Source organism: Mya arenaria, chromosome 11, assembly GCF_026914265.1.
Source record: "Mya arenaria isolate MELC-2E11 chromosome 11, ASM2691426v1".
NCBI lineage: Eukaryota > Metazoa > Mollusca > Bivalvia > Myida > Myidae > Mya > Mya arenaria.
In genome coordinates, this window is record NC_069132.1 from 3,366,740 (window position 1) to 3,391,461 (window position 24,722).

General features: G+C 34.2%; 1 protein-coding gene across 1 annotated transcript in view; it reads left to right on the plus strand.

Annotated features, from left to right (window-relative positions):
- Positions 1-23,058, plus strand: part of LOC128208923 (Golgi resident protein GCP60-like) — a 32,258-nt gene extending 9,200 nt beyond the window's left edge. The window contains exons 5-9 of the mRNA XM_052912642.1: positions 3,062-3,149; positions 7,479-7,866; positions 12,401-12,522; positions 17,403-17,568; positions 19,477-23,058. Coding sequence (XP_052768602.1) covers positions 3,062-3,149; positions 7,479-7,866; positions 12,401-12,522; positions 17,403-17,568; positions 19,477-19,691 — 979 coding nt within the window. The 3' untranslated portion in view covers positions 19,692-23,058. The remainder of the gene's footprint in view (positions 1-3,061; positions 3,150-7,478; positions 7,867-12,400; positions 12,523-17,402; positions 17,569-19,476) is intronic.
- The last annotated feature ends 1,664 nt before the right edge of the window (positions 23,059-24,722 follow it).

The following is a 24,722-nucleotide window of genomic DNA, read 5'->3' on the forward strand; positions in this document are numbered from 1 at the left end:
TACTTGTGAACTTTGGTTCATTTACGATATCTCACGAGAGGTAGGGTCCATTAAAAGCCCTGTTTAAATATCCTTGTCGGATAGCATGGTTTATTTTTCATATCCAGTACTGTTCTCCCGGGACACCGGTCTAAAAAAATTGATTTGGGGCAGAAAAAAGTATGGTCGGGGCAGAAAAAGTATGGTCGGTCGGGTGACCAGAAACAAGAACTTTTTTTTGGGCCTAAGAACACCATTCTTTTAAAAAATATTGTAGTTTTTAGCTGGACTATTGGAAGAATAAGGAGAGCTATACTACTCACCCAAGTGTCGGCGTCACACCTTGGTTAAGGTTTTGCATGTAAGCACCTTTAAGTCATAATCTCAGTAAATACATCATGTATTGCATTGAAACTTAAGATATGCATTCCCAACTATCTAACCTACTAAATTATTGAAGTTAGATAACACTAATTTGAATTTAATGCAAATAATAGGCCTTTATAATTTGACTTGGAAGTTCTGGTTAAGGTTTTGCATGTTAGCACACATAGGTTAATATCTCAGCAACTACTTCATGTATTGCAATGAGACTTTATACAATGGTACTCACGACCCAACCTACTTAAATAACCAGGTTAGATAACTGTATTTTGCAAATAATGGCCATTTATTTCTGGTTAAAATTTTGCATGTAACAACATTTATGTTAATATCGTAGCAAATACATCATGTATTGCATTGAAATCTAATTTAATTTTACAGTGATCCATGTTTCGCTTAAACTTTTCAATCCTTACACTGAAAAGAGGCGGAATAGTCGAGCGTGCTGTCTCTGTGGCAGCTCTTGTTCTCTCTTGTTTTCCGAAATAATAAATTTTCCTTCTGGGTTAGTTATTCCATGGATCTGATTAAAATCCTATCCTCAATACGGTTTCCATGAGAATTTGAAGTTGATACCTAGATAGGTCACCTTCTGATGACTTTTCCATTGACCAATCAAAGGCCTTTTTCCGCCTGGTTAAAAGTTAGCTCAAAGTTGAATTTATCCAATATTCAACTAGGATTCCAAAATCGTTTGGGAGTTATATCTTTAAGATTTAAGCAAACTTTTCAATATTTATTTGTGTAAATCAGAAAAGCTCAGACAGGTACTCACCAGAGACCAGTTTCAATGGAGTGTAGGGCTTAATTTCTAAATTGAATGAAAATGCGTTTCAATAGTAATATCATGAGAACATTTATCCTATAGATTTTGTCTGTAACTTTTTGGATGTCTTTGAGCATATGGTTTACCATGTCCTATTGAAATAGGGCCCTGACTGCAAATCAGAACATATTAAAGCAAAACTTTTGTTTATACTTGTATTTGTGTATTGTAAACAAAATGTATTGTTTGTGTCCTGGCTTTGATCCTTTTTTTATTGTTGAACAGCTAGAACACAATTATAATATCATAACACATAATTTTATAACTATAAATAACAGTATTGGAAATCCAAATAATTCTCAATATACATTTCAATGGCTCGTCATCAGAACTTTGCTCAGGAAAGAAAGAGTAAGATTGTCTATTCATCTTATAATCTTTACATTATTATGCACATGGGCAGTGAAACAGATACTTGATGCAGACTTGTTTGTAGCTTGATATTGGTTAGAGGGTTTTGATACAACACAACAATGCCATTCCAGTTAGTGATCAATACTGACATCTGGCCACACTTTCTTGAAAAAGCTTTATTCCTTATAACAGGCCCAAGCCAAGCTCACTATTTAAGTTTTGGTATAAATCATTATAAACTATGTTTTGATTTATAATGTCATGTTTTAGTAACTTCACGAAAAGAAATGACACTTTAACCTTTTACTTTTTAAGACAAATCACATGTTGTTAAAAGAAGATAAGATGTCCTTATTGATTAGCTGCATTGTTCCATTCACTGACAATCACATTGAGGCCCTAGGAGTAAACTTTCAATAGTTTGATATTGAAAAAGGTTAATTGGCAAAGAAATTTAATCTGGGCCTCATGAAGTAATACCGCAATTATGATAATGGAACTGCTTCATCTTACAATTAAAACTATTTATACGCTGTTTTCGTTAGATGTAGAAGTAATAGTTTGATGGTGTGAATTAAAATCTTAATAATTAAGACTGGCCGGATTGAGTGTAGAAAACGAGCTTTTTAATCATTAAGATTTAATTCATGTCATCCAACTGACTTAGAATACAACCTCATTGGCTGACAAATTGTCAGCTCAAAGTCTGTCACAGGGATTGTGTATCAAATGAATGGCAGTGGGCGGATCTTTAAACACGCGCAAAAGTTGAAATTCTTAATGATTAAGCCTAGAATTTAATGATTTCCTATTTGTTATTTCATTGGATGTAAATGTAGGTTTTATTCTAAGGTAAAGATATTGGAACAAGATTTGCTTTTAAGATAATTTAAGAAATTGGTGTCTGAGCCAGTATTCATAATACAAGTAATTTTTTAGGTGGATATCCTAAAATTTCAATAGTAAAATTTAAAGAAATGAATTTAAGAACAAGAGTTTTTAAAATCAATATCAAGTATCTGAATTACATAAAACAAATGGCAATGATGTATTTTCAATATGATAAGTTATTACATCATATGACCAGTTAGGTACCTTCGGAAATGACTTAGACCAGACCCTGGGTTTAATTTCAAGAAGATATAATGACACAACTTTTCTAGAAGCAAATGTCACAAATATCTGGTTTTCCCTGACAAGTAAGAAATGTTTTTTGGGTGTATATTTCTGCACTGAAAAATATGTTTTCACATCGAGATGCCTGTAGAATCAAACAATTCATGATTTGCAGAACAGATGTACTTTTTATTGACATGTATGACCCGTTTTAACAGGTTTCAAAGAAAACCCATAACTGTTTCAACCACTTACTATTGACATAAGGTTAAACAACAGGGTGACATTATTGGTTTGTCTCCGATACTACACTATCCATTGTCATGCTTAAGCAGCTGCATGGCTGTACCATTGGCTGTTACGTTAGCTGGGTATTGATTTTTGCCCCCTCATGTTTTACAGGAAACAGATCAGAGCAGCGCTCAATCAGCAGACAGCACAGCAGTTTAGACAGTACGCTGCGCAACAGTTCCCCGGAAATACTAAACAGGTATATTTTTATTGCGTTTTACTTTTTATTTAATTTACAAAGTATTGAGTTGTGTTTGACGTTGATTATTTTTGACTGTTTCTAAGCAAGTGGTGTTGAAAGATGTTTTTTTATCATAAATGATGTTACCAGCACAATATAGTGTATTATCTAATTTTGATATATATATATTAGCTAGTGTTAAACTTAAATTGATTAAAACTCGCCATGGCACGTTTATCATTTAAAGGAAACTTGTAAAATAAATTCTGTATTAAATGACAACCACTTATGTTAATCCTATATATAATAATTGTTCTTCTTAATGTTCCAATTTTCTCATTAAACCTGAATTGTATTCACCTTGTTTGATAAATAATACAGCCTGCTGTAAATTGAATAATTTTCCGGGGTATGGGCTGCATTTGAATTGTTTGTGTTGAATTACAAATAGCTAACTTATGGATTAATGGTCATGTTTTGTTAGCATGATATTTTATGCATTCAGTAATTCAAGCCTCTGAACATTAATGCCTTCCAGATAATTGTTGTGTATCTTGTTTTGTAAATGACCATTTTACAACAGCCTGGGAGTTCTGGATTATTCCTGACATTGTTGTTTTTCCATTTTAATGGGTTTTGCTCACAATACACTGGAAAAAATGCATTTTACACTTTATGGAACCCTCTTATCGAAGTGTGTGTGTCAAAATATCGTGTGATCAACAGTTTTAGTTAAATATTATAATGTATGAAAAAAATCACACAAACATGTTGTTTTTTAAAATTCTTTATATCTTCTTTTTTTCAATTTAAATAATTGCAGTGTTACAAATTATTTGAACACCTTAGTCTCAAGTAAACTTTGTTTGAACTCATAAATGTAACTCTTACTTTGAAAAAAAGATATTCTTTCTGCACAGAAATAATGATTATAAAAAGTGATTGTACAATTTGATTGTTGATAAGTAGAAAAAAGTAATGTACAAAAAAGTGAAAATATTTCCCTGAAACTATTACACATGTTCACTATCATAAATCAGTTCTCATATAAATCCCTGAGACACAAAATCAGTATACTCCTGCAATAACTCTTGCTTAAATATTCCAACCTAAGACCGCCACAGAGGGAGGTTCTTGCTTAAATATTCCAACCTTAGACCGTCACAGAGGGAGGTTCTTGCTTAAATATTCCAACCTAAGACCGTCACAGAGGGAGGTTCTTGCTTAAATATTCCAACCTAAGACCGTCACAGAGGGAGGTTCTTGCTTAAATATTCCAACCTAAGACCGTCACAGAGGGAGGTTCTTGCTTAAATATTCCAACCTAAGACCGTCACAGAGGGAGGTTCTTGGTTAAATATTCCAACCTAAGACCGTCACAGAGGGAGGTTCTTGCTTAAATATTCCAACCTAAGACCATCACAGAGGGAGGTTCTTGCTTAAATATTCCAACCTAAGACCGTCACAGAGGGAGGTTCTTGCTTAAATATTCCAACCTAAGACCGTCACAGAGGGAGGTTCTTGCTTAAATATTCCAACCTAAGACCGTCACAGAGGGAGGTTCTTGCTTAATCATTCCAACCTAAGACCATCACAGAGGGAGGTTCTTGGTTAAATATTCCAACCTAAGACCATCACAGAGGGAGGTTCTTGCTTAAATATTCCAACCTAAGACCATCACAGAGGGAGGTTCTTGGTTAAATATTCCAACCTAAGACCTATCACAGAGGGAGGTTCTTGCTTAAATATTCCAACCTAAGACCATCACAAAGGATGGTTCTTGCTTAAATATTCCAACCTAAGACCATCACAAAGGATGGTTCTTGCTTAAATATTCCAACCTAAGACCATCACAGAGGGAGGTTCTTGCTTAAATATTCCAACCTAAGACCATCACAGAGGGAGGTTCTTGCTTAAATATTCCAACCTAAGACCGTCACAGAGGGAGGTTCTTGATTAAATATTATATATTTCGACCGACACCAAAGCAGGTTTCATTACTCTTGCTGAAATATTTCTTCTATTACACCCTGGGACCAGCACAAAAGCAGGTTTCATTACTCTTGCTGAAATATTTCTTATATTACACCCTTGGATGAACACAAAAGCAGTTTACATAACTCTAGCATAAATATTTCTTGTATTATACCTTTAGACAACACAAAAGGTTACTTAACTGTTGCATAACTTTTGCACAATAGCGGGCTAGATAACTCTAGCATAACTATTGCTTATTTCCACCTTAGACAACACATCAGATATAGGCTTCAACATCAACTTGCTCTCTTTTATTCCCAAAAGAGGCACATATATCACTTGATAATGTTTATGAAACCATTTATCATATGCTAAGCTGAAATGTTTTGTCACGATAATAGCCTTGTTATTGTGGGTATAGTTAACAGTCAATTAGCACTGTTTTGTGACTAGTGCTTGTAAGGTAATGGGTGACATGAAATCATATGCCAATATTCCTTTGTGGCCTGTAGCTCCAGAAATCTAGAGTTCTAAGGTTTTAAAGGGCAGGGTACTGCAGAAGTGGGACAAGTTGCTAAGGGAGAAAAGGGTTTATATCACGCCCCCAACATAAATAAAGCAACGCCATTGCTCCAGGAATGATCAAACAATATTTTTCCATATTTGGTCACCAAACATATATTGTACCAAAATGGTATCTATTTTCCGCTTCCAATTCTGATGAATAAATGAAATATTTAAAGATGTAAACAGGATGTTAACGTAATATATACGTTACGTGGATGCATAGGGCACAGAAAACCATATTTTAGTTTGAGCTTCGCTCTCAGCCGATAAAGTTTCCTTTGCCCCAAGTCACCTACTAATCCCATTACTTATAATATCTACAAAAAAAATGTACCTCATTTGTACAGCTTGTATGTATTTATAGCCATACTATTTTTAAGCAAACAAAAGAAATATGTGACAGTCTTAAGCATTTGATTTAATGAAGATAGAATTGTGCACATGCTGGTCTCCATGCGGGCAGAAGGGTGCTTCCAATTAAGGACAGTGTGCAACAACGTCCTATAACCCTTTAGCTAAAACTCTAAGATACCTGTATAATATTAAGTCTCGTATAGTGTGTATGTATCAGTTATCTTTTAAGGTAAGTCTGTATCTGTTCAAGTCATTCTTTAAAATGGTCAATACTAAAAGATTGTACCGGTATTCCATATTTTGGAAGCAGCCTTTCAAACCAGTTCTGTTTAATCATAGTATGGCGAACTTCGAAATTGTTCCAAGAAAGTCTCTAAAATATTCTTTTGAAAAATTATATCTATCCATTGATCAGGCCTGTACAATAATTGTTTCTAAGACTGAGAAAGATAATTCTGCCTAAATTTCCCTGCGGCATCCACCTGGGGGAATTTATGTCATTTTCATGTTCCTTATTCCAAATTATTTTTCTCATATACTGAAATATTGTTACTAGCATTTCGCCAAGGTTACAAACACCACTTAATGTTGTTAATGAAATATCAATCTTTAGAGGAATGTACTTTTTCTATATCTCTGCTACTTTACAAAACAGATCCATATTGGTTAAAAATCTTGGTTACAGGGCACCTCTATTTCTGATTAAACCATAAATCTGATAATGAGAACAATTATTTTGTGATTGTCTCCAAGGTAACAATTTCATATGGAAATAATCACTGAGTAAGAACAGTAACAAAGTCCTAGTGGTTCTAACATGTTTAGGCCTGAGCAGTAGTTTCAAATGAGATATAAAGTCTAAATGAGATATAAAGTCTGTATCATTTCTTGAATCTTTTGACTGTCACAGATTAATTTCAAAGAAAGAATGAATGCTTCTCAAATTTCAATCTGCATAATGGCAGATTAAATGTGATGTTATGTGGAACTGTTCACCTTTAACTGCATCTAACAATCATTATAAGCATGGACGTGCATCCTCTGATGCAATAATTAAAGCAACTTATATGGAATGCCTTAACCTAAACACCTGAAATATTGAAGGCTATGGAAAAAGGATAGACATCCAACTCTTTTTGTGGCAAAAACCTAAAACATCTATGCAAACTCATGTGGGGATAAAAATCTAGCAATTAATGTATAGTCACTTATGAACAGCTGAAAACATTGAGTTTGATTTAATTGCTCAGTAGCTGCACAAGCAGCAGATGTAGTAGCAGCAGCTACAACAGCAGTGTCTGTAGAACATGCAACAGCCTGTAACTCACTTTAATAATAGATTCATTATCATAGTTCAATTGCTGTCCAATTGCATACTTGATTTGCTACAGTTAAGACATCTGTTATGTTTCAAAAGACATTTTAACAACCGAATGTTTGTTTTTTCAGCAAGAGGAGCTGATCGCCCAGCTCCAGGAACAACATTTTCAGCAGTACATGCAGCAAGTCTACCAGCAGCAATTGCTACACCAACAGCAGCAGTATCAACAACTTCAGGCCATGCAGGCAGCTCAGAAGAATGGCACCAGCCCTCCCACAGAATCTCCTTCACCCCCAATGGGCCAGGCCCCACCCCTGGGCACACCCGCCCCACCCCTGGGCACACCAGTCCCGCCCATGAGCATACAGCCGGTCCTACCCACTGGGGTGCCACAGAATATACCAAACTGTACCTTGCAGCAGTTGACACCACAGTCTGTAAATCATGTTCAGAATGGGCCAGTACCTCCACCCACTGATACCCCACAGACTGAGGATCAGACACAGGGCGAAGAAGGTAAGTAAATAAGTTAAGCTCTAATTTGAAAACTGCTAAACTGGTTTAAATCACTATGTCTGTTTCTAGAGTAGAAACAAGAACTGGTGTCCGTTTAGAGAGGCCAAGTAATGTGCATCTTTTTGAGCTCTCACCCATGACCAAGGCTCCATCTTGAACGATCTTTACACTCTTCTTATAAGTTTTGTTCACTATCTTTTGTTTTGATATAATTTGCGGAATTTTGTCTTTAAGAGATGTGCGTCTTTTAAATTAAATAAAGTTTTAAAGCTGCACTCTCACAGATTTACCGTTTTTACAACTTTTTTATTTTTTTGTCTTGGAAAGAGCAAATGTTTGCGTAAAAGATACCCGCAAACCAATGATAAAAGATTGCTGACAAAAGGTCAGATCGCATATTTGCATATCTCTGTTTGAAAATCAATGTTTTATGGCTTTGACCGTTACTAACGGTTTAAGAAAAATGCATAAAACATTAGTTTTTGAAAATCTGCGATCTAATTTTTTGTTAGTAGTCTTATATCACTGGTTTCCATGCATATTCGCAAAAATTGGCTCGTTCCAAAATAAAAAAAAATGGTCAAAACGTTCAATCTGTGAGAGTGCAGCTTTAACAAATTTATAGAATAAAGGAAATATAGTAAAACTTAAAAGATGACCATGATGAACTACAGTACTGTTTATGAATTTAAGCTTAAAGTAAATAAGTGACTAATTTGGCTAAATCACTTTTCTCTTTAATTTGGGCCAGATCTCCCTTTGACTGTCCTTGCAAATTTCTGCTTCAAAATCACTGTCCTTCGTGTCGTTATATAGACGAAAGAATAATTCTACCGATTTTCTTTAAGACAGAATCTGAATTTTATCTTTAGTGTACTGAAAATGATGTTGTTAATTCTCTAGCTGGTATTTGATTTATAAAAGGATTTAAAATCTAAATTCTTAATCAACTATAATAATTAGTCTGGGTCTTTTTTAATTATTTTTCGTTGATGTGGTCAATACCAAGAGTTCATAAAAATGATTGAACTTCAGTGGTATAAAAGAAAACAAGCTGCATTTAATAGTATCAAGTGTATTAAGAAATGAATCAACATCAAAGCAAATCTTTGCTTTATCATTTGGAAATAATTTGAGGTTTAAGTATCAAATTCATTTATATACTTATGGTCTACCATATTTTTTTTTTAGGAAATACAGCAAAATAATGAAAATCGAATCTAAGATTATGCATTTAATTAACTCTCAATTTTAAATCATCTAATTTTGATAGAACTTGATCAGCCTTTAACCCTATGAAGTGTTGCAATCACCAAACTGATTTATTTATTTCCGGAAAATGTCTTCTAGATGGCACATGCATGAACCAGGAATTACGTATACTTAGAGATTAAAGAATTCATTGAACTTTTGATATAGATTACATAATAAAGAATTGAAGTGCTTGACTGTTTATTTACAATTATCAATTGTGGTTTTAGACTGATTTTCAATCCCTTCTTAGCTCATGTTTGCCATTTGTAGGAAATAAGGCTTCTCCTAAGCCCGCTTTGCTTTTCTGGTCCAATGGTTGATTGATTTGAATAAAAGTGACATTTTGTTTCAGACTTACAGATTAGATCTAATGGGGAAAAGTAAAAATGTTGTCCTCATGTAAACAAGAGGTCAATTCCAGTTTATTGCCTTTCCTTGAAATCCTCCAATTCATTTGTATCACTTTTAATGGTCACTGTTGTAGTTTATGGCATGAAAATATGTATTAAAGAAAAAGCAAATTGATTATGTAAAGATTGATCTTTTATAAATTGGTTGTCCAGTAAGTGCAGCTGTCAGCACTCTCACTAAGGTTTGATTCCCAGCCTGGCATGTGAGGTTGGTTGATGGTCATCAAGCTGGACACGTGGGTTTCCTCCAACATTTACACCACACTTGCTGAACTAAATTCAGGACTGAACTATTGTTTACTGAATAGGCTTAAGCTAAAAGATGGTCTTGGGCTGCATTTCAGGACAAAAACCTGTAGAACTTCCAAAAATTGAGCCTCCAAACATGTGGGTCTCAAATGATATAACCAAGTTTAAAATCTCAATGAGAAAAACCACAGAAAATGTCATACAGATCGACTCCCTGGCCACTGCAACCGTGAGTTAATTGGTCCTTGCATGTGTCTCATTCGTCGTCCATTTGTTGTTTTTAGCGGGTTTTATTTTATTTATTTTTAGTTCTGACATCATTGTGATTTGACTTGGCAAAGCTTTGTACATCCTAGAGCAAGAACTCGAAAAGGGCATATAAAATGGTTGGCACATGTGTTCTTGCATTATGGAGCTCTATGTTTTTCATACATTCATTTGAGATTATAACCTTCGCATTACATACCATTTCAAAAACAAAACATAACTTTATTTTAAAACAATCTGTTATCACTACTTTCTAAAGAAACCCTATAGATAGTTTTTAGCTCGACTATAAGAATAAGGAGAGCTATACTACTCACCTAAGCGTCGGCGTCACCCCTTGGTTAAGGTTTTGCGTGCAAGCACACATAGGTTAATATCTCAGCAACTACTTGAGGTATTGCATTGAGACTTTATACAATGGTACTCAGCCATCTAACCTACTTAATTAACCAAGTTTGATAACTCTACTTTGCATTTAATGCCAATAATAGGCCTTTATTATTTGACTTAGAAATTCTGCTTAAGGTTTTGCGTGCAAGCACACATAGGTTAATATCTCAGCAACTACTTGAGGTATTGCATTGAGACTTGATACAATGGTACTCAACCATCCAACCTACTCAATTAACCAAGTAAGATAACTCTAGTTTGCATTTAATGCAAATAATAGGCCTTTATTATTTGACTTAGAAATTCTGGTTAAGGTTTTGCGTGCAAGCACACATAGGTTAATATCTCAGCAACTACTTGAGGTATTGCATTGAGACTTGATACAATGGTACTCAACCATCCAACCTACTTAATTTACCAAGTAATTTACCAAGTTAGATAACTCTAGTTTGCATTTAATGCAAATAATTGCCCTTTATTATTTGACTCAGAAATTCTTGTTACGGTTTTGCATGTAAGCACACATAGGTTAATATCTCAGCAACTGCTTGAGGTATTGCATTGAGACTTGATACAATGGTACTCAACCATCCAACCTACTTAATTTACCAAGTAAGATAACCCTAGATTGCATTTAATGCAAATAATTGCCCTTTATTATTTGACTCAGAAATTCTTGTTTTGCATGTAAGCACACATAGGTTAATATCTCAGCAACTACTGGATGAATTGCATTGAGACTTGATACAATGGTACTCAACCATCCAACCTACTTAATTTACCAAGTAAGATAACCCTAGTTTGCATTTAATGCAAATAATTGCCCTTTATTATTTGACTCAGAAATTCTTGTTTTGCATGTAAGCACACATAGGTTAATATCTCAGCAACTAATGGATGAATTGCATTGAGACTTTATAAAATGGTACTCAACCATCCAATCTACTTAAATAACCAAGTAAGATAACTCTAGTTTGCATTAAATTCAAATAATGGCCCCTTTTTTATTCAACATAGAAATTCTGGTTAAGGTCTAGCATGTTAGCACACATAGGATAATATCTCAGCAACTACTTGATGTATTGCATTGAGACTTTATACAATGGTATTCAACCACCCAACCTAATTGAATAATCAAGATAGATAACTGTGTTTTGCAAATAATGGCACTTTATTATTACACTTAAAAATTCTGGTTTAAATTTTGCATGTAACCACATTTATCTTAATATCCCCGCACATCATGTATTGCATTAAAATCTAATCTAACAGTGATCCATGCATCTTTCGCCAAAACTTTTCAATCCTTACACTGAAAAGCGGCGGAATAGTCGAGCGCGCTCTCTCTGTGACAGCTCTTGTTTAGCATAGTAATTGATTGAACATCTAATAGCTCTTAATATTTTACTCCATACTTTGTACTCAATCTCCAGCGGTAAAGATTCCCTAGAGGCGAAGTGAAAGATGTCAGACATATCTTCCATCAAAAGTCATTGCTTGGTCAAATGTTGACTTGGTTAAGTAAATAGTGTTCTTTTTTAGAGCCTTGAAAGGAAACACCTTTTCAATCACGCCACACTCGTCAATCAGTTCTGTCTCCTTTTGCAGAATGTACAGCCATCACATTAATCTTTTCTGCCGATAATCAGATTTTAAACTTGGTAAATGATGCTTGATGGAAGATTTATATGTCATTTCACTTCCCCAAAATTTTTTGTGAAGATTTAGTTTGGAAACCCTCCTCTAGAAGAAGTTAATGTAAGGATGGTACAGACCACAGGAACTGACATTTTATGATGAAAGAGTTATTTTCATAAATAACGTATAGATGTCAGCGTCACCTAATCTTATGTTTTTTTTTCAGGTAGAAATTTATTCTAGAGGACTGTTTCCTGTTTTACATGTAGCACAATATAATTTTGTGTGCCCCTCACATAACTGTTGTACTGTTTGTTGTGTTGTAGGGGAACTGCCCCCAATTGCCGCAGCCTCCATGTGGACAAAGAAAGATGTGAAAGAGTTCAAGGAGTTGTTGAAAAAAGACAAAGATTCTGTGATAAAAATTGGCTCGGGGGAGACTGTTACGGTATGTCCATGAGGCTGTAACACCATGTTCATGAGGCTGTAACATTATGTTAATGACACTGTAATGATATGTTAGTGACGCTGTAATGATATGTTAGTGACACTGTAGCGGTATGTTTGTAAGACTGTAACAGTATGTTGTTTGACGCTACCAGTATGTTCATGAGGCTGTAATGATATGTTAATGAGACTGTAACTCTGTGTTCATGAGACTGTAACACTGTGTTCATGAGACTGTAACTCTGTGTTCATGAGGCTGTAACTCTGTGTTCATGAGACTTCAACACTGTGTTCATGAGACTGTAACACTGTGTTCATGAGACTGTAACTCTGTGTTCATGAGACTGTAACACTGTGTTCATGAGACTGTGACACTGTGTTCATGAGACTGTAACGCTGTGTTCATGAGACTGTAACGCTGTGTTCATGAGACTGTAACACTGTGTTCATGGGACTGTAACACTGTGTTCATGAGACTGTAACACTGTGTTCATGAGACTGCAACACTATGAGACTGTAACACTGTGTGCATGAGCCTGTAACACGATGAGACTGTATTACTGTGTTTATGTGACTAGCACTATGTTCATGAGACTGTAACGCTATGTTCATGAGACTTTAACACTACAAGACTGTAAGACTATGAGACTGTATTACTGTGATCATGAGACTGTAACGCTTTGTTCATGAAACTGTAACACTATGTACATGAATCTGTAACACTATGTGCATGAATCTGTAACACTATCAGACTGTAATGCTTTGTTCATGGGACTGTAACACTATGTGCATGAATATTTAACACTATCAGACTGTAACACTTTGTTCATGAAGCTTTAACACTTTGTTCATGTGGAAAATGATACTGAAATGAGACTGTAACAGTATGTTATGTGACTACCGGTATGTTCATTAGGCTGTAATGGTATGTTAGTGACACTGTATCAGTCATCAAAAAGGCTGTTTAACAGAAATTTCAGGCTATTCCTGCAAGCAGGTAGCGCAATTTTCAAGATAATTGTCACAATGGCAATCAATCAAGTGGATGTCAATACATCTGTCTGTCCTGTCTTCTCTAGCCTCCAAATTGGCAATGATACAAATTTCAATATAAAACTAGACACGTTGTCATGTTCATTACGCAGGGGCCTGTTTCTGTAAAGATCTTAATAGTCAAGTTAAATTAACTTAGTTTTCTATTTTTGTTCTTTTTGTTTTGATATAAAATTCATGACCTTAAGTCAGTTTTCAGAGATGAAAGCACAGTTGAGGAAATGATAAAAATGACTTATTGCAAGTGTGACATCCTTCAGAAAGTTGAAATTAAGATCCTTTGTTTAAATGAGGCCTTGGTCAGTAGGTTGTAGGCCAAGGTCACACTTAGTTGTTAGAGGTCAACTGAACCTGTCCTTTGGGTTGTCCGTTTTGCGACTTTGTCATATGAGGAAGGATTTATGCCATTTAATGGTCAGTTGTCGGAATTACTCATCTGAACTCTTACTTTGATAACAGTAAGAATTCATAAATAATTTTGCACTATCAAACTTTTTTTTTCTGTATTCTGGCACACGATCCAGGTGTTAGGCCAAAGGTCAAGGCCACTATTGAAGCAATGGTGATAGGGTAATACTATGACCTATAGGAGGACGTTTCCTGATCTGTTTCAAACATTAACATTGGCATGATCAGCATTGATGGCATTCACCTTTTCTGACATTTGTTTATTTTTGTATTAAGATTACAGACTGATGCAAGGGTGACTGTGATAGCCTTTTTTAATGTTCCTGCTCCCAGGATTTATGTCCTTATAATCAGGGATGATAAAATTCCGGATTAATCCGGAATTCCGGATTTAAGGCCTCACGGATCGATTTTGAGATTAATGTAAATCCGTTGAGTTTTTTCTAGGGGGGGGGGGGGGGGGGGGTACAGGGAGCGATTCGAGCTCAGTTCGAACAATATGGGTACGAAAGGTGAGTTTTCCGGAAGTGTAAAGCCGGAAATTAACGAACCTAATTACGTCTTGGCAATCGAGCTATATGATTGGTTAAGATAGCATCCGGTGATTACGGAAATTACCGATGGGACTAGAAGACAGTATCCGGATGGTCGTATCCGGATACGACAGACGACGAAGACGAGTAAACGGGTATTGGAAAATTGGAAAAAAAAACGACCACCACCAACTTCTAAAAACATCGATTCGTCGATTTTAAGGGTATATTTGCCATTTATTTTTAAGAGAAATTCCCGAAACGTTTCTTTTTGAGTTAATAGAAATTGATCAAACTGAGAATGAATTTTGCGCATGTAGCATTATTTCGGACATCCCGATTCGGATTGTGTCATAATAATCGATTTTTATTTTACAAATTTTATTTGGCCGATTGAAGTTTACGCTGTAAACCGTTTTTTTTTATTATTCTCATAATGTTTGAAGCATTGTTGACCGTAATGGGAGGTTCAAATGAAAATTGGTTTGGTTCAAATATATATATATAAAAAAAATGAATAAATATTTTGTAGTAGTAATATATATTACGTAGAGGCAGTCATTTTATTTTCTATTTGAGACAGTTCAACAAAACTTCTTGAGGACCCAGTTTGAGTGAGATTTAAATTCTTTTGTTGTAATTTGTATTTCCAGGTATGTTTACCTGTATGGTTACAAAAGTCATGGATGAACAGACACCTCAGCCAGTGCATCCAGTGGTTCCTGTCAATGACTGACAATTGAATCCAGAGGCCATGATACTTGGATTTATGACTGAACATGCTCCCTGGCACCACAGTAGTGTGTCTTACTTAAGACACTTGCCAAAGATACAAAAGCTCTCAGCGAATTAAAATTCAAAGGTGTACAGCATCATACAAGATGACTTACGGAGTGGCGAGCCATTTTAATGATGAACATGTGGAGGAGTTAATGGATCTCGGTTTTGTTTCAACTAAGACAAGTCAACAAACACAAACACTGAGAAAACTGTTGCAGCTATTTTTCTGGCATAGAATAAGAAATAGTGTTGAGACATTTGGCCTCCTTAAAAATCACAAGGGCTGATTCTGAATCAATTTTCATAGAATTTGAAAGCCTGTTTGAGAGACTTGAACTGCTGTGGGACAATCTAATTTGTGTGCTACTGGACTCATGTAACACCATGAGGGGAAAAAATCTGGCTTGGGGACCAGAATACGTCAAAGTCCACCATGTCCACAACGGCTACGCTGCCAAAGCATTTAAGTCCCGTTTGGATATTACACTTGTAATAATATATATAATAATTAATAACATTATATTCTCATCAAATGTGCAGAAAATGGAATAAATACTCTTATGATACATAAAAATTGAATAAATAACACTTTTACAATAAACATTTGCAAGCATGATAATTGATATGTTGTTCATTATTATAAATCAAACATCCCACAGTGTAGACTGTTCATACACAGGCATTTGATCATAGCCAGTTGAGTTTTATGGGAAGTGGACAACTGAACCAAAATGTCAGGTACATGTCTAATGCCTGTGACTTCAAGAGTAAATTTAACTTTGTTTAAAGACAACTGTGTTAAACTTCACTGCTAAGATTCCTGATAATTGTTCTGATTGTGGATGTCTCCTGTTGAACATAATTCTATCTACCAAACCGAAAGATGTACTCCTTGAACACTATTCTAAGGCAAAAAAGGGTATTAGAATCCCTGAAATACGGAAAGCTTCGGGGGGCTTCGCCCCCCATGTCCCCCCACCAGGGCTTTGCCCTGGACCCATCGGGGGCCTTGAGCGGCCCCCTGAACCCCACGCAGACATTTTCAGGATTGGCAACTTGGCTCTGTTATCATCCCTGTTATAATACCAGATTGCCAGACAGTTAATTCCTCTAAGATTGAACTGTGGACTTGTTCTTGCAAAAGTTCTACAAAAATAGACATTTTATGACATGAACTCATAAAAAATGAGTGCAACAAATTATTACACTGATGTTGTAAGGTTGTATGTGTTTGGAAACGTGGGCCCGTATTCACTAATGTCTCGAGTCGTACTTTGAGCAAAATTGTAATTCTGCGTTCAAAAGTTATTATTAGAGCAAAGATGATACAAATTGCTGTATCAATAACACATACTCTGTTCTACTATCAAGCTCACATCTGTAATCACTTTAAGTTATATTATAGATAATATTATATATAATTTGGAACATATAAAAACTTAGCTTTTTGAGCCTGAAACTAAGACTCGATATGTTAGATATTACGGGCCCTGGGATTCAAGATTTGGCTTTCAGATGCTGAAATGAGTGATTTGGCTTGTCCCTATATAATAAATGTTGTTTTCTTACTTTTATTTCTATATTGTAGTTTTTAATTATGTTTTAGTTATGCACTTTCTATGTATTTGTGTTCAAAGTACCATGTTGTGGTGGGAATGGTAACACTAATTTAAGGTTATAGATTTAAAAGAATGCTTCAGAGTCAAGCGTCAATTTCGTGTAATTTAATATGGATAAAATACAGGCTCAATAAAGTAAAATATTTTTTATTCTTGAATTAGACTATAAATATATACGTTTTGCTGTATGATGAATGTATCCCCAATTCTTTTCGTTTTGGAATTGTTTGTTATGACAACCGGTATTTACCCATAAAAATAATATCAATTCCTGAGCAATTAATTAGAATTGTGCTCAAATCTGTAAATGTGTCACATAGCAAGTCTTATGGCTTAAATTACAAAGCCTCATACAGTGACACACAGTTTTCATTAACATCAAGCATATATAGATAGTCAATATCCTGTGATATTACATAAAGCATGGTAAAGATACAAATTTGTGCCACATTTTCAGTGAAATTGATGGGTTTTTTTTAATTACCCAGGTACGTGTTCCTACTCACGAGGATGGCTCCTGTCTATTCTGGGAGTTTGCCACAGACTACTACGACATTGGGTTTGGTGTGTACTTTGAGTGGACGATATCGCCAAGTAACACGGTCAGCGTGCATGTGAGCGAGTCCAGTGATGAGGAGGAACTAGAGGATGAAGGTAGTTGGGGCTTATCAGGGGCATGAACTTTTGTCTTGCCAGCTTGCAGTTGCTAAACATAGTTGTCAAACAGTGTTTATATATATGTTAATGTGTGCTGCATTTAGTCATGTTTGATGAAGGTAAGCAGGGCTCATCATAGAAAACATGGGTTCGTTCAAAATACTGACAATTGGGGCTAAAAGACACACTAGCTCCGCAGTTCTGGAAGTAAAATAGTCTTGTATTGTCATTGTTTTGGTGGTGCTGGTGTTGTGTTGTTGTTAGGATTGTCATCATGCAAAAAGTTTCACCTAGGCCATATTTCAAAATATTGAAACTTAGTACAGATGTTACCAGTAAAATTACCCATATGTGTAGCAAAACTCATAATTCTGACTGTATTAGTTGTTTTTTTTATGCCCTTTGATTGACTGAAAATGACATTGAAAAATGGACAAGTGTGGGCATATTCTGTGATGCTATTGTTGGATCCTTTGCTTTTTAAAGGGAAACAGTGATGGTATTGTCATAACTTGGTTGTCATTTTGGTTGGGGAAGGCAGAGTTTCTGTTGTTGTAAACATTTAAAAACAATAAAAATTATTTTAGATAGATTTGGTACACATGTAAACAATAGCTTTATGAATTCAATGGCAATGATTTTATTGATTAATCTCCTTATGGTACCCCTTACCTTTGGTTCATGCCTCACCGGAGGTTCATCTTTTAGCCCGGTCCCTTGAAAAGGACACTAGTACTGCTTTATACCTAGGCAATGACCTTATTCATATTAGCTAAAAGCTGTCTTATCAGTTTAAGCTAAAGCTAACGCTAAATTAAATTAGTAAAATTTAATCTCCTTAATAATTTTGCACTTTCTTCTTTTATGGAAATATCATAAAGCACGTTTAATGGCTAAGAACTCACCAGAAACTCTGCCTAGTTTGTTTAGTTCTAAATAATTTATGTATTCGTTTGTAAATCCTTAAAAGACAAGACCATAAAAATGCAAATCTGCATTTTCTGCTTAAATAAGCTGTCTGCCCACTTTTGTTGATGAATGATGGATGTGACAAGGGGTCAGACTTGGCTTGTTAGGCTTCGGGTCTCAGAAAGTACCAGAAAACTTTTATATTGAAATCCTCAGATTTATGTTGTAATTCCACAGTGTCTAAATAAAGAGTTTTCGGAAGCTGTTAGAAAATATGTTGGAGTCCTACAGACTTAAAAAATAAAAAAAATGTCTGCTCGTATTCTACATGATATCTTATGTGGCATTGGTCCTCTCTACTTTGGTAAATGAAATTAACTTCCGGCTTTTAGCTATTTATCAGCCTTAGTTGTACTTACTTTTAACGACTCGTGGTTATATTGGCTGTTTTTCCAAAATTCCTTGAGAATGCATTTTTATGTTGCTGGAAATTCTCTCTGGGAGAAAGCGTTTGTAATGTAGAAAAATATCACATGCTTTGAAGTTTGATTTTGCATGACTGTATGTAGGCATATGATTATACAATAGGTTGAAATTTGATCATAAAGTAGTCTCAAATTGGTTTGTTATAAATGCAGGTATGTTGCTATTATCTGTATTAAACCATTATGCTGTTTCATTAATTGTAAATGAAACAAAGAGCATTGTAAATCAATAGCTGCCTGCAGACAAATCCCAACATTCAATCATCGATTCAGTAGCTGCCATTGTTTGAATTTCAATCCAATAGCTGCCTGCATTTTACTTTCAATTCTATGGCTGCCTGCATTTCGAATTTCAATCCAAAAGCTGCCTGCAACTTGAATCCCAACATTCAACCATCAATACTATAGCTGCCTGCAAGCTTATCCCAACATTTGACCTTCAATTCAAGAGCTGCTTGTAGTCTGTTCGACCTTTAATTATTAAAGTGAATATGTTGTTTCTGTTTTTTAGACGGGAAACCAAATGATGTTGAAAAGGGAGATAAGCAGGATAACAAGCCTCCTGTTGACGAGATTATCCCCGTGTACCGTCGAGACTGCCACGAGGAAGTGTATTGTGGGAGCCATGCCTACCCCGGACGCGGCGTGTACCTGCTTAAATTTGACAATTCTTACTCCCTTTGGAGATCAAAGACTTTATATTACAGGGTCTACTATAGTCGGTGAAAATAGTGTGGATCTGTAGTTTTATTATAAATTAGTAATTATTAAATATTGCCACTTGTTTTTGTTTATTGCTGTTCTTTGTTATGGGTTATACATGTGACAGTAATGTTATGATTATGTTAGAGTCTTCATATTTATATATTATTGAAGTATAATGTATGGATAATAAGATGTGTCATGAATAGCACATATTGCATGGTGCATACAAACCTTCATACTTACATGTATAATTTGTGATGATGTGTGAGGATAAAGAATGAAACCTGCGATTGTTCAATTATGACCACATATTTTTCCTTTATTTTCATCAGCAAAGTGTTACAGAAACTTGAATAAAGATAATTGCTTCGCGAGTTGAAATAAACGTGAGGGGGCTTTCATTGGATTCAATTGCGAAAAGCCATCGAGAATAATTGTCTGAACATTTCATCATTTTAAACAAAAGAAAAAAGCTTCCGTTCTACAATGACATTTTTATATAATTATTTTAAAAGTATTCGTAGTACCAGATGGAAATCAGTGTGATATTTCTGTATTGATAAACAATTGACTGAGACTATCGGGTCTTTCATTCCTAAATGCTTTTAATGGAATGTTGAATTGGATTTTATACCAATGTCAGAAGGGAGGTGATATGTAAATTTCATGAAAAAAATTATTCGGTACTTTTTGCACTCCAAATAGAAATTATCATTTTGAACATGGTTCTTTCATTAAAGCTAGATTAGGGGGTGGGTAAAAAGCAGACAAATACATGCATAGATGCAACTACCCTTTTGTATCATTCTAACATTTCATTTTTTTGGTATTTAAAGCTTAAGGCATCTTCAGTGTGAATAACTGCGGATTGGTTCCATTCCCTGAGGGTTTAGTAGTAGTGGTTGTTTGCATATCATTCGGGTTGCGAATTCAAAAGCTAGCTAAAAAATGTTCACCAATGGTTGACATAATATATAAAATTGATGAATTGTCTTAAGTGCATAACTATGTGATCTGTTGGTCTGTTTAAATGTGTTTATGCTGTATGGCAATAAATGGTTCATTTTTGTACAAAGGAGGTTTCTTATGAAGGTGATATCTTAATTATAGCATAAGATTGTGTTCTATGAAATTAATTTGCAGTTTAGTTAGAAATACAAGGCTATTTGATACTTCTGTAATCCAGTATTTCCATTTATTTCATATCTTTCCTCCTTTATACAGCTGAAGATTTAATTGTTTTTTATTGATCAGGGTTCTCACTAATTGTTGTTTATGATTATTCTTCAAAGATATATATTGAGACAAGGTTTATTTCAATTAGTGATGTCCTTGCTATGCCACAATAGTTTGTTAGAGCTAAACATTGTTAAAATTTATAATAAAAAGCTTTTTTGATGTTTGTCTGCGTAATATATGTACAAAAATAGACCAGAATATTACTGAAAATAATGTTTTATTTGGTTGTATTTCATTTAAAAAATACTAAAAACGTTATTAGTTGCTTTTTTCTGCTATTTCTAAAATCTCCATGGTTACCACTTTTATATTTTTAAATAATGCAAAATATTAAGCTGAAATACAAACATTGAAAATATACTGATGCTATAGAATGATTAAGTTGCTTGTTTTAAAAGCTACACTGTATATTTGTTTTTAAAGTATGCTTGAATTTTAATAAGACAATTGCATTGAAGAAATCCAGAGTCGTATGTGGAGCTGCATATACCGGTACATTGTATACTTATTTCAGTAGAAATAGACACGAACAAATTCATTAATAGAAAATCAGTGGTGGGTCTTGTTATGGATTGCTCACTTGTCAGTGATCATGTGTAAAAAATTTAGTTTAATTATCATCTTGCCAAAACAGTTTGTGTACTTAATGTTTTCAGAAAATGGTGGTACATTTAAATTGAGTTTTCAGAAAATGGTGGTACATTTACACTTTTAAAGAAATTGCTTACATTCATATAAGAAAATGTTCTGATTAATTTCTGCTTAATTAACAAGATCTGAAATGCCATTAATAATTTTCATTGAGAAAGTATGATTTATGTTAAAATCTTTTATACATTATTGACGAAACTGATTTTAGGAACTTGCAAGAAATGCATTGTAGAAATTAAAATTTTATTGTTAGAAAATGCTATTACGGTACAGTAAATGTTGCTATTTATATGTGTATGTGCAATGTTGATACCTCTGTTATTTTAACATGTACGGTATGTGCATAATATATGTTAATATTTATGTTGCAACCTACATGTGCAATGTTGATATTCATGTTGCTACATACAAGTGCAATGTTAATATCCATGTTGCTACTTACAAGTGTAGGTGCAATGTTAATATTCATGTTGCTACATACATGTGCAATGTTAATATTCATGTTGCTACATACATGTGCAATGTTAATATCCATGTTGCTACATACAAGTGTAGGTGCAATGTTAATATTCATGTTGCTACATACATGTGCAATGTTAATATTCATGTTGCTATATACATGTGCAATGTTAATATTCATGTTGCTACATACATGTGCAATGTTAATATCCATGTTGCTACATACAAGTGTAGGTGCAATGTTAATTTTCATATTGCTAGATACATGTGCATGTGCAATGTTAATATTCATGTTGTTACATACATGTGCATGTGCAATGTTAATATTCATGTTGCTACATACATGTGCAATGTTACTATTCATGTTGCTACATGCACATGCATGTGCAATGTTAATATTCATGTTGCTACATGCATGTGCAATGTTACTATTCATGTTGCTACATGCATGTGCAATGTTAATATTCATGTTGCTACATGCATGTGCAATGTTACTATTCATGTTGCTACATGCATGTGCAATGTTAATATTCATGTTGCTACATGCATGTGCAATGTCAATTTTCATGTTGCTACATACATGTGCTTGGGCAATGTTAATTTTCATGTTGCTACATACATGTGCGTGGGCAATGTCAATTTTCATGTTGCTAGATACATGTATATGTGCAATGTTAATTTTCATGTTGCTACATACATATGCATGTGCCATGTCAATTTTCATGTTGCTAGATACATGTATGTGCAATGTAAATATTCATGTTGCTACATACATGTGCAATGTTAATTTTCATGTTGCTACATTCATGTGCTTGTGAATATGTTAATATTCATGTTAATTGTACTGAATGAAATAAGTTTAGACAAACCAAAACTAATGTAAAGCATAATGACCATGTGAAAAAAACAACAGTAATTTCCAAATAGTTCACTTTTGTTGTTGAATGTACAATGTTGTTTTGCCTATTAAAGTATGAATAATATATATTGTAATTTATGCTCATGTATAGAAATCATGGATTAAAAGTGTTGAAATATTGTCCCTTGTTTGTTTCTATTGTATGTTACATTAACTCATTTAATTAAATTTCTAAAAAGTGATAGCCAAGCCAGATTACACATAGGGCTGTTTGTTCAGGACTTTGTTAAAGACATTGTTTACGGCATGATTGTTATCTTTAAAAGGCAAAATATTTTAAGATGAGCTTATATATTTGCATGAAACAAGTACAACTAAAACTGTTTTAACACGACAATGTTAACAATGATGTTGGTTTAAACAAAGTTTCTGAATAATCTGCCGAATGTTGGTGAAATTTGTGCGTGGTAAAATATCCGAGGACGCCGAATTTCTGTCCTCGTCAATGGTTAACAGAAACAGTTCTTAACACATGTAGTTGAACTTAAAAGTTGCATGTATGTATATTCCTATAAAACTCTTCTGGGCTTCTTTTGCTTGTTTGCAGAATTGATTTACCTAGAGAAAGCGTCATGCTCCTCTTCAAGAAACCTGTGGCCTTTTATTGCAATTTATTGCTATGAACCTTACCGTATAATGTATGTTAAATCCCTCTGTATTTGGATCTAAATCATCTTGCTTTGTATATGAGGAGCATTGGGAACAGATATACTTATGGTATCAGAAACTGCTACAGCAGCAAAACTTAAGTTTCTTTAATTAATAACATCAGTGTGGTTGGTGTTCAACACATTCCTAATGATAGACAGCAGCGCTGTAACACCATTATTCCTTGATCAATAAAATGCTTTGGTAATTAAAAAAGTTAACGCAAAAGATAACAAGTAAAAAAGTTCAGCATAAATACAGCAAAGAAAGCTGTTATGTAGCAAAGATAAACACCTCATGATCCCTTACGTATAAATATAAGATAAGATAAATTTTATTTCCAATCATGGGTCATGAAGTGTAAGATATGACATGTAAATGTATACGTAATGTAGATAACAGATCAAATCTGTAATGTTTTAACGCAAATAAAGCTTAATTTTGATTGTTCAAACACAAATAAGAAAAGCTCAGCGGATCAATATACTTGAACATTTCCCCATTCTTTATTTGTTTCTATCAGACTATGTGTTAGAAAAGTGTTAATTATTTGTGCATTGTTAAACTAGGGGATTTTTTTAACTTTGAGATACATATAATAGTACTGATAGCATTATATAGATTCATTCATGATTTAGTACTCAAGGTAACACAACCTTAATGAAAACCTCCAATTTTTTTGGGGGGGGGGGGCATAAAGTTCCCAATAGGTTAAGTTATTCACTGATAAAGAACATGAGTATTTCTAGAAAAACCAACAACCTAGCAATTTTTATGCTGTCAAAACTGTATGTTAAAATTGTAATAGCATATCGCTATTAAAGTACAGTTCAATTTTATTTGTTGATCAATAATGTATTATTTCTGAAAAGAAATATGTTTCTTATTACGCTGAAACCAAATTATTACCAAAATGCTGAAAAACAAATGATTCTTCTTGTCTGACAGGTTATGTTGTTTTTATAAAAAAAAAAATCTGAAACGGCATTGGGATAATTCATGGTTAAATAGAATTGTTATTTGATGGTAATTTTCTTTTATTTATTTTTTTTAATTCAGGAAATGATACATATAAGGAATTATCAAGCTGATCATAGTTTGAAATAATGCCCATTAGGATGTTACTAATCATTATT